The sequence below is a fragment of the Cupressus sempervirens genome, chromosome 8 (genome assembly GCF_028749045.1).
Source record: "Cupressus sempervirens isolate cs-2001-9-10 chromosome 8, ASM2874904v1, whole genome shotgun sequence".
In the NCBI taxonomy this organism is placed as follows: domain Eukaryota; kingdom Viridiplantae; phylum Streptophyta; class Pinopsida; order Cupressales; family Cupressaceae; genus Cupressus; species Cupressus sempervirens.
Genome location: NC_143125.1, coordinates 592330625 through 592343007, shown reverse-complemented (window position 1 = coordinate 592343007; position 12383 = coordinate 592330625). Strand labels below are relative to the sequence as shown.

The following is a 12383-nucleotide window of genomic DNA, read 5'->3' as shown; positions in this document are numbered from 1 at the left end:
TCCCCCATCTTGATCTTTTCCAGTTGTTTAGGACAATGTTCTCATTTCAAACAACACTACATTCTTTGTAAGGCCAATCATCTACATGTTCCTCTTCCTCATCCATCTTAGAATCAATGTCTTCTGAATATCCACTACAATCTCTTCCAACATGGAAAGAGCCCTCTAAATTTCTTATAGGATAAATTTCAATATCCCTTACTTGAGCCTCCTTATGTCCATCATCAATTTGCACAAGCATTACGCTGCCTCCATTTAGATCTTTTGCACATAAACAAACCTCCTTCTTTAACTTCTCCATTGTTGTGATGTGGAGCTTAATCATACTCCAAGGTTTATTTGGCATGATTTCTCCCTAGTTATTTCTATGGGGGTTTGGGGACAGCGCCCCGATGGGGTACTGGGGCAACGTTCGAAGTGCGCTCCTTGTCCCAATCCAAGATGCGGAGGTTTTTAGGGGCAACACCCCCAAAGCCAAAAATGACCTTATATTGTAAAAGGTGTCGGCTACTATTTTTCTATTAGACAACTTATCTGAGCCCTAATTTTGTAAGTGGCAAAAGCTTGCATAAAATAGCTTAGGATTAGGAATTCCATAGTGTATGGTGATATTGTAGCTTCTAGCAACAATATTGAGCTATAAGAGTTGCAGATTGTAATTACTAGATAATAATAATATTGGACTTGTTGTTGGTGGACATAGCCTAGGGATTGGGTGAACCACGTTAAATCTTTGTGTCTTGTGTTCTTTTCTATGTGATCTATTATTTTTTGATATTGGTTATATTTGCATGTAACTATTATTTCTATCTATGGTTTATCCTAGCAAGTGGTGTCAAAGCTAGACTGTCATTATTTTTTTTAGCAATTCTGTGTAGGAAGGTCTCATGATTGAGTGGGAGAGATGGAAGACGAAGGTAAGCTGAAGGTTGAGAAGTTTAGTAGGCAAAATTTTTAGTTATGTAAAATGCAAAAGGAGGACTATCTTTATCAGAAAGATTTATGGAAGTCATTGGAAGGAAAAACAAAGAAACAAGGAACTATGATAGATGAGGACAGGGAGATTTTAGATATAAAGGCACTTGGATGCATTCGATTATGCCTGGAACCATTAGTGACATTTAACATTACAAAAGAAAAGACGATGGAAGAGTTGATGCAAACCCTAGTGAAATTGTATGAAAAGCCCTCCGCTTCAAATAAGGTATTTCTCATGAAGCATTTATTTAATATGAAGATGGAAGAAGGTGGATCTATTGCAGATCATTTAAATGAGTTTAATACTATTAATAGTCAGTTATCTTCTATGAATGTTAATTTTGATGACGAAATTAGGGCTCTCTTCATTTTGTGTTCTTTGCCAGAAAGTTGGAATGACATGGTAATGGTTGTGAGTAATTCTATTTCTAGATCTAATACCCTAAAATTTGATGATGTGATTGGTGTTATTCTAAGTGAGGAAACTCTTAAGAAAATCTTAGGTGGATCTACATTAGGAAGTGCTTTGAATGCACAAAGCAGAGGTGGAATGACTAAGAGAGGAAGTAATTCGATAAATCATGGGAAATCAAAAGGAAAGTCAAAGGGGAAGAGATCTCAATCTAGAGGACCAAGAGATTGCCAGTACTGTGGTAAGCCAAGACATAAGAAGAAATATTGTTGGACTCAAAAGAATAATGAAGGAGATGAACTAGAAGGGAGCAATGAGGTAAATTTGGTAAGTAATAAATCTAAAGAGGATGCTTTGCTTCTTTCTTTAGAAAGTGTTGATGATTCATGGGTTCTAGATTCTGGTGCTTCATTTTATGCTACATCTCATAGAGGTTATTTTATTGATTATGTCCAAGGGGATTTTGGGCTTGTTTATTTGGGGAATAAAAAACCCTAGTAGATTTTTGGAAAGGGAAAAATTAAGATTAAGTTCCAGAATGAGAATCATCGGCTGCTACATGAGGTTAGACATGTTCCAAGGTTGAGTAGGAATTTAATTTTAGCAGGGCAACTCAGTGATAAGGGTTGTGCGATTACTTTTAATGATAAAAATTGGAAGGTTTCAAAAGGTTCTCTTGTAGTAGCAAAAGGTGTGAAAGTAGCGCCTTATATCTTTGTACAGGTCATACTGTTCCTTCTACTTTGATTGTTTCAAAGAAAAATGAATGTTCAGGAACAATTGTTGTAGTTGAGCAGGAAGAACAAACAAATGCTATAGATTATGATACAACACTATGACACCACATACTTGGGCACATGAGTGAGAAAGGTATGAAATTACTTCATTCAAAGAAAGTCTTACTATGTTTGAAATGTGTTAATATGAATTTAAGTGAAAGTTGTGTGTATGGAAAATAAAAGAGAGTGAGTTTTGTGATTTGTGGGAAGGAAAAGAAAAATGAGAAATTAGAGCTTGTGCATATATATGTATGGGGACCAACTCAGGTATCTTCCCTTGGTGGATCTCATTATTATATTACATTTATTGATGATGCAACTAGAAAAGTATGGTTTATTTCCTTAGATATATATCTGATGTATTTCAAACATTTAAGAAATAGAAATGCTTGGTTGAGAATGAGATTGGTAAAAAGCTAAAATGTTTTAGATTTGATAATGGTAGTGAGTATTGTAGTCATGAATTTGAAGATTATTTCTCCACTAATGGTATTTGTAGACATAAAAATTTTCCAAGGACTCTACAAGAAAATGGAGTTGTTGAACACATGAATAGGATAATAATGGAGCATACAAGGAGCATGAGGTTACATGTTGGGTTGCCCTTAAACATGTGGTAGAGGCTAGCAATACTGTTGTATATTTGATTAATAGAGGTCCCTCTACTCCTTTGGGTTATGGTATTCTAGAGAAAGCATGGACTGGTAAGAAGGTGAGTTATTCTTTTCTCAAAACTTTTGGTTGTGAAGCATTTACACATATAGATTATGAAAATAGAATCAAGCTAGAAGCTAAGCCAAATAAATGTGTATTTGTTGGATATGGTATTGGCGAATTTTGTTATAGGCTTTGGGATTTTTTAAAATTGTAAAATTATAAAAAGCAGGGATGTCATATTCAATGAAAAAGCATTGTACAAAGATTTATTGTAGCAACATGAGAAGAAAGAAAGAGATTATGTAGTGTTGGATGATACTCCAAAAGATGATGTTCCAGCAATTCCTTATGATTTGCAACAACCACAACAACAAGTACGCCACACCCCAGTGAATGTTAGATGGTCAATAAGGCTAAGTAAACCTCTAGAAATATTTTTTCCTTCTTTGTATTATATTTTACTTATTGACGTTGGTGAATTTTAATGTTATGATGAAGATGTGCAGGTGGATACACAGATTCAATGGGAGTATGCAATGGAAGAAGAAATGGACTCTTTGCTGCAAAATAAGACATGGGATTTATGCAAGTTGCTTGCAAGTAAAAGGGCTTTATAGAATAAATGGGTTTATAAGTTGAAAGAAGAGGATGGAGGTAAGAAAATATTTAAAGCCAGGTTAGTTGTAAAAGGATTTGCACAGAAAAAAGGGCATTAATTTTGATGAGATATTCTCTCTTGTTGTTAAAATAACTTCTATTCACACTGTTTTAAGTATTGTGGCTATTGAAGATTTGCATTTGGAGCAGTTTGATATTAAAAGAACCTTTCTTCATGGTGATTTGGATGAAGAGATATATATGGCACAACCATAGGGATTTGAGGTCAAGGGTAAGGAGAACTTAGTGTGTAGATTGCAAAAAACTTTATATGACTTGAAGCAAGCACCTCGACAATTAATCTAAAATTTGATAGTTTTATACATGAGCATCGATATAGTAGGTGTCATTCAACTCATTGTGTTTATTTTAAGAGGTTAGATGATGACAACTACATTATTTTGTGTTTATGTATTAATGATATGCTTGTAGATGAGTCTAACATGGATCATATTAATGTTGGAATCACAATAAGAAAGGTAAACTTCTGGTGGGGGGGGGGTGTGAATCAACAGTTGAAACTTGGACCCATAAAACTTTCACCACACATCCATCTCATACACTCAATGTATAAATGAAACAACATGTAAAGCATGCATATCTAAATCATGTAAGCAAGTAAACATTCACACACATATAACATTAGATATGATTACCTAGAAACCCTCCAAGTGAGAAGGTAAAACTGGGGTGAGGATGACAACCACAAATCTTCACTACTACAGTAATAAAGTGTATCCAATGAAGGTTATAATGTTTTGATCATGAAACATAGTCTACCCTGTGAAAGGTCTACCCTATTAAAGGCTTACAAAGACTGTTAGGTCTCACCCTGTTAAAGGATTTCAACACCCTATTAGAATTGTGCCTTGCTAGAGGACTTTAACTCACAATTAAGTAAGCACCTTGTTAAAAGATTTTAATACAACCTGTTAGGACTACTCTATTAAGAGATTTTGACTTAAATCACCTGTTAAAATGTCTTAGCATTGATCTTATGGTTACCACTTGATTGCTTGATAATAGATCACCTCTAAATTGATGCCTTCTTGATCCTTCTTGATCAGATGTCTCCTTGTTGTATTCTCTTCACTTTCCTCCATTCTGCTCTAACTAATTCTGCAATGTAATCTCACTTCATAACTCCTTAGCCACCATGTATGCTCTATTTATGCATGCAAACCTCTTTCTAGGCTCCTTCAACATTCTTATAAAGTTTAGGGTTTGTCCTCCTTAAGAAGACTTTGGTGACTTAGGATTAGGTGTGAATCTACGACTGAGATTCATCCATTTTGTTACTTAATCCTTCCCATTTTTTGATTGGTTCCATGTAATTACATTGGGAATCTAACTTAAGATTCATCCTTATCTTCAAAATATTTGTAATTCATCTTTAAGTTGGCTCAAAAATGGTTTACATAGTTGTTTATGCCATTGCAAACAAATATGTCACAATTGTCTTACTCAGCACCTAAAATCTCTGATGCTCGGCATACACTAATCTTTGTGTTGTCACTCAACATCTATATCACTCGAGATCCACTATGAACTCAGCTCTTGATCACTCGGTATACACTACCTACTTGGCACTTGAGTGACTCGGCACATGAGTGGCTCTACACTTACTGTGGACTCAACATGCTCTATAATATACATTTTGTGCTTGACATGTACTATTTTTTTGGCATGAACTAAGTAAATAACTTAAGTGTATTGACACTCACATTTCAAAACCAATATGAGATCAACAATCTCCCCCTTTGACATGAGTGTCAAAAACACTTGAGTATGCATTAATTTCCTTAATCTCATAAGCATAACATATCTTTAACTCGACTTATATACAAAACATCAAAATTTCAAAAGTTTGTAATAACTTGGATACCTCAAAATTTGATAACTCCCCCTGTGTTGATAGGTCTATTTTCTATCCAAAATTCTTTACTCCTACTGAGTAAATATACCTCAAATGATACTCTTTGACTTCATACTATCTTGTGCTCACTCCCCCTTTAGCTTAATTTGTCTTTTCTCTATCTTGTTTCTTCTTTTGTTTTTCTTGTCTTTATGTCTCCCCCTTTGCTTGCTCTCCCTCATTTCTCATTCTCCTTATATCTCCCCAAAATTCTTATTCTCCCCCAAAATATTTCTCCCCGTTTTTGACACTTGTGTCAATGGGATATATACTTATAGTGTGTTTGTCCATAAAATATTTATGGACATCCAATATTATCTTGAAAGTTGCAACCCAATTCTCACATGCTACATCTAAAGACTTGATTTGGATAGCTAGCTCATCAGTAAGGTGGACTAGACCATCTAGTGTAGAAAGATTTGGGTCTTTCTTCATTAGGGTTCCAACATAGCCTAGTTCCTTGTGCAAAATTTTCATATGGGGGGTGAGAGTGGTCTGGATGCTAATCAATTCAGCCCTTATGTTGTCCTCATCTATTGAAAATACAACTAATTGACTCTGGGTTTGAAGCAATGTCTAGAAGTGCTTCTCACTCTGAGCTGGATTCATTGGTAGTTTTGCATCTGATGAATTCATCTAACTTTCCAAGATCAAGATGCAACTTCTAGTTTCTTGGGTGAAGATTTTTGGATTACACAATTTGGTGTACAATGAGAATATATTCTTAAGTACCTTCTTCACATCCTCAACCTTAGTTGCCAATGCAACTTGTGTTAGTGCTATACCACCTGTCATCTTTTCATTTACTTTGCTTTTAAACTTCTTTTTTGACCATTCTAATAATTTTGCATTTGTATCTAGGTCTACATCACTGACCTTCTCCACTATGTTTGTCAACGGTTCAATCAATGTCTTGGTCTCATCTGGAGTTGACAAACTAAATACATCTAAAAAGATGTCTTTGATATCCTGCAATGCCTGCTTCTGTCTGTGCTCCCTTCTAAGCATTTCTTGATGCTTCTTCCTTGCTAGGGCTTATTGGAGTATGCCCATTTGTTCTATGGTCATTGTATCATAATCATAGTTGGGAAAAATGATCTCTTCATCAAGGTTCACATCTCTATATTGTATGACTTCTTCAACCTTTGATGAACTCGAGCTCGTCACTGAGATCTACAGTGGAGTTGCATTTGTGCTTGGCTTCTAAAGAGCTTGAGTGGAAGGAGTGCCAAATGCTGGTAAGGTTACCAGGGCTTGGATGGCAACTTGCTCCTTCACCTTAGGCATCAGCCACAATGACTTGACTTGCATCTTGATTTTCTGTTGTAGGTGCATATGACTCTATCTGACCTGTTTCTTGTCATTCTTTAGTAGTGGCTTGTACTTCCATTGTATCCTTCTCAAAAATATCAACCTTGTCTGATGTAGATTCAGGTTCTTTGACCAAAGTTTGTGCATGAGTGACTTGAGGGATGATAGAAGGTGGTTCTTGTGGATTCGCCTTTTCCCTTGCTATTCTGGTCACTGATTTTTGCAACTCATCCATATTGACCAGTACAGGATTATCAAAATGTTTTGCCTATAGTGTGGATTGATCTAGTATCTTCTTGAGATCTTCCTTAGTAAGGGGATTGATGTTCTGAGCTATGACATCAAAAACATCCTTAAAGGTTGTGATGTGAATATCAGGATTTAACTGTGTGATTTTTGAGTCAAACTCGATGACCCATGTTTCATGAGTAGTGATTCAACATGAATCCATCTCTCATGAGAATAAATGGAACACTTAGCACTCATTGGATCTAGGTGATGCTCACAGGGGTGAAGCACCGGGACTTCCCGGGAGGTCACCCATCCCAGTACTACTCCAGCTTGAGCGCGCTTAACTATGGAGTTTCCTCCACAGTTAAACCCAAAGCTTGCAACCCCATTTGCAAAACCTTCACCAAGTGTTGTGCCTTATGAAACATTCATTAGAAAGCCCCTTAAGCTCATCAATTGATAAGTAGGAGATGATTTCCACAGCTAGTCAAATTGTGATGTGAATATCAGGATTTAACTGTGTGATTTTTGAGTCAAACTCGATGACCCATGTTTCATGAGTAGTGATTCAACATGAATCCATCTCTCATGAGAATAAATGGAACACTTAGCACTCATTGGATCTAGGTGATGCTCACAGGGGTGAAGCACCAGGACTTCCCGGGAGGTCACCCATCCCAGTACTACTCCAGCCTGAGCGCGCTTAACTACGGAGTTTCCTCCACAGTTAAACCCAAAGCTTGCAACCCCATTTGCAAAATCTTCACCAAGTGTTGTGCCTTATGAACCATTCATTAGAAAGCCCCTTAAGCTCATCAATTGATAAGTAGGAGATGATTTCCACAGCTAGTCAAATTGTGATGTGAATATCAGGATTTAACTGTGTGATTTTTGAGTCAAACTCGATGACCCATGTTTCATGAGTAGTGATTCAACATGAATCCATCTCTCATGAGAATAAATGGAACACTTAGCACTCATTGGATCTAGGTGATGCTCACAGGGGTGAAGCACCGGGACTTCCCGGGATGGGTGACCTCCCGGGAAGTCCCGATGCTTCACCCCTGTGAGCATCACCTAGATCCAATGAGTGCTAAGTGTTCCATTTATTCTCATGAGAGATGGATTCATGTTGAATCACTACTCATGAAACATGGGTCATCGAGTTTGACTCAAAAATCACACAGTTAAATCCTGATATTCACATCATAATTTGACTAGTGTGGAAATCATCTCCTACTTATCAATCCTTAAAGGTTACTATTTTTGTGTTCTCACCTGTTACACATTGAGGACTGACACTCAACAAATATGTGTCTTGCACACTCTATTCTTCATTCTACTCTTCCTTAGTTGTTGCCTTGTCATCTATTTGCATTTTAGTTCCTCCCTCAACTATGTTTTCTTGATCATCTTCTTCATCATCCTTGACCTCTATGGGCTCTTGTTCTCCTTCCTTGACTATAGTTAACCCATATGTTACTTTCCACATTTGTGTGGACTTCTTAACTACATCTTCAATATTATTTTGTATAATGCTAAAGGATCTGTAGTTAGGTACAAATCTAACTCCATACTTCTTCACAACCTTAGCAATCTGTGCCTTAGTTAGTTCAGGTATCACTTGTGCTAGAGATGTTTCTCTAATTTTGTCATGCCCACAAATTCTACAAGGCAAAAGCACAACATTTTTTTTTTAAAGATACATTAATGTTTACAATTTAGTCAAATGACTTGATGTTTAATTTGATAAGGTTTACACTTTTATGAGGTTGTGGTTGTACTTGAATGGTACACTATTATAATTGGATGTACATAAGATATACTTAAGGTAATGAGTTACGAGGGAAAATTTGGTCATTGACTGACTATTCCAAATTCTAATTAGAGAGTAGAGAAAATTCTCAACTTCGTTGGTTAAAGTAGTTCCTTGCAAGTTACATCCTAGATATGGGGTAGGGTTATGATGTTCTTATCATAACACATATCTGTGTTCAATTACTTCCAAATTCTATTTAAGATTATTTTTATATTTGTGTCTATTAACTAGCAGTTAATTCTTGCCTAGTGATGGCAATTCGATAGTCTTAATATCGAGGTTTGATCTCGTAAAATACTCAGTGAGTGTACATTGATCAATCAATGATTATTACATGATATATACTAACTACACACAAATTCTTATCATATAAAACCTACTAACTACCATTTCATTACAACACTACTAACCATAGTTAATTGTATATTACTAAACTACCCTATAGTTAATTGTATATTAGTACACTACCCTACTATAACTAAACATTAATTTTATTTTCAACATAATTTCCACTACAATTCTTACACCGTACCCTTCTTTCGACCTTGATCACTTTGATAATTTACTAATTAGGTATTTTAATTATCTATTTGATTTTTTAATTTTTTTTCCAATTGATAATTTATTTATCCGTTTAATTAAAGTCATATCAATTCCTCACTTATAAAAGTCAATCTATTCACAGCATACTTTACCAATTAAATTAACCCTTAATTATACTTCCATTTATTAATATCAAAATTTCTAAATCCTAGCCTTATCTCTATCTAACCATGACAAAAAGAATAACAAAGCAAAAATAACTAACTAATATAAACATATTTAAAATTAAATTGCCTATCTACCTATCTACCCCCAACAAATCTTAATCTAAAACAATATACTTTACACTCCCCAAAAAAAATTTCCTAAAGCTATCCTAAACTTAACATCTTTTAACTTATGAAATATAAAACTATAATTTTTTAAGCCCCCCCTTAACAAAATTTCCTAAGCTACCTCTTTTTCCTAACTCCTATCTACCCTACTCCCTCCTAGCTGACCTAGCTACCATCCAACCCCTTACTCACGTGGGAGAAGTCTAAGGAGATGGCTTGGAAGGGAATGGGAGGGCCCACCCTTGTCTTTTAACTTCCTTAAGGGAATAGAAAGTGGGGAACGCCTGAGGCTAGTTAGGTGGGATTTTTTTCCCAAAGTTCTAAATGCATTTTTTTTTTTGAAATCTCTCCACTCCAACATAATGCTTGGTCGCCCATTTTGGGCTTTTTTTTTATTATTAAAAAATATGGTTGCTGGCTTTTAAGGTACCGTCATCTCCTTCTAGGAGGATGAATGCCATTTAATTTATTTATTATTATTTTTTTCTTGGGCTGACAATGTACCGAGCTCTTTATTTTTTTGACTCCTTGTAAAGGCAACATTATTATGATAGGTGACATCTTAGTTATATATATATATATATATAGTTAAGGAGAAAATGTTTATTTTAATCTGGTTGTATTATTTTATTGACTATATTATGAAAAGAGTTTTTTTTTATTGTCATACATTTTCCAGCAAGAGAATATGCACCTACAGGTCTCATTTTTAGAGTTAAACTTGTTTGCCTAGTTTTCTTCATATGTTCTCTATGACTATTTATAATTGAGTTGATGATATTCTAACATTGTATAATGCATTCCAATACTTATTCGATATAGCAATCTAATGTATTGCACATAACCACTATCATATTGCTATCAAAATTTAGTTTCAAGATACTTGTATATGAAGCACAAATGGAATCTTCTTGCTTGTGATTTCAAGAACATCAAGTATTCCATTATCATTATTACCATCCAACTCATGACTATAACTAAGGTGAATTCATTAGCCATAAATTTTCACATCCTACATTTATCTATATGTTTGTAAGATTGAACATAAAATACATCCAATGGTTTAATTGAGACTTTTGATAGATGGAATGAAAAAGAGATAATCTTCTATTCATTCTTCTAATGTATATCATGATACATGATTCTTTTTCTTCAATACATTCCAATAAAAGTAATGAAACAACAACATCAATACAATGAAAATCTCCTAAATGTTCCTCTCAGGACTTGCATTCAACACAAATATCAAGCAAGCAAATAGGGCGGTGAAATCATCATATCAAGATGCACAATGGAAGGACCTTTGGCAAGCATAGATGATTCACAGTCTCTCTATGGGCATATGTATGAGATCAATAACAAAACTCCTACAATACAAATAAATTCACATAATAAGATGGAGTTGTCTTCCATTTCAATACAAATACAATAGTGTTCTCTCCTTCTATGCAAAGGTAAGACTTCACAATTTTCCAAATGTCCAAAGCCTCAAGAAAAAACTTGCAAATGAGAGACAAAATGTAGAACCATGGAGGCTCACCTCCCATCCTAGGCCTCAAGGAGGCCACCCACCGAGCTTGGGAAAACAAGGCACAAATGGTTGCACATCTTCAAACTCACATATCATGCAAAGCCACAACAACACATCTCAACACAACACAACACAATACAACCCATCCCAAGGCTTGCACAAAGATTCAAATATAGAATCAAGATATAGGGTGAAGGTGGGCTTTCTCCATGAGGAGAATTTCAAATCCATGAATCTCATATATTCACATATTCCCATAAGTAGCATGCCCTTTCAAGGCTTAACAATATCTTCCCTCTTCATACACCTCCTTATACCTCCCAAGAATGCAAGTAATCATGAAGTCCATACTCCATTGAAACACATCAAAATCATCTCCACACATGGGAGAGTTTCTCAGCTACATGGGTGAGCCCAACTAACCCCTTCACCCAAGCATCTCTTCCCTTCCAAGGGTGAGCCATCATGAGTGAGCCATCATGAGTCTCCTCTGTTGAAGATCATGGAACTCCTCAAGTTGCCTCTATCTAAAATGCTTCGATAAATATTTGTCTCTGAATCGACCTACAAGTGACTCCCATGTGAGTTTCTCTATATCTACTCCCCCTATAGTCTCCTCTTGCTTACACCAATTGAGGCATCCTCTCGTAATAGGTATATAGCCAATCGAGCCTTCAGATTGCTCCTATAGGTGCACAATCCAAAACACCTCTACAAACTCTATAGCCATGCCTCTGTACATGTGCCATCTTTGGTACCAACAAATATGGGTGGTTGGAGCCATAGTAACTCCCTAACCTCGTCCCCGATATCTCTAGGTGCTCTCACTGGTGCTCGCTCTAATGTAGGGGGTGGCTCTATCTAGTGTACTGATGCTTCCCCCTGATCCTTTGCAAGTCTAGGGGGGGACTCCTACTTCTCTCCCTGATATCGGCCGCATGCCCCTCTACACCCTGTTGTCCTGGTTGTGGAATGACCACTGGTAATATCTGCTACATTATCCCAATAAGACTATTGATAGCATTCAAAACCTGACCAAGGTTTGGAGGTTGCCTCAGTGGGGGTCCTCCCACATCCTGTCCTGCCCCCTCTTGGCCTATTGGGTTTGCTCCAGGACCTTTGGTCGTCTGATGACCATTGTGGGTGATTGTGGGCATCCTACACAAGGTTGCAGTTCATAGGTTAGACGTAATGGGTTAGGATCCTAGTGTTGAA

The 12383-nt window shown here is 36.2% G+C and overlaps 1 protein-coding gene across 1 annotated transcript in view; it reads left to right on the top strand.

Moving 5' to 3' along the window:
- The first annotated feature begins 367 nt into the window (after positions 1-367).
- LOC149543825 (uncharacterized) overlaps positions 368-12383 on the top strand; it is a 29461-nt gene continuing 17445 nt past the window's right edge. The window contains exon 1 of the mRNA XM_089795846.1: positions 368-449. Within this exon, the coding sequence (XP_089651972.1) occupies positions 368-449 (82 nt within the window). The remainder of the gene's footprint in view (positions 450-12383) is intronic.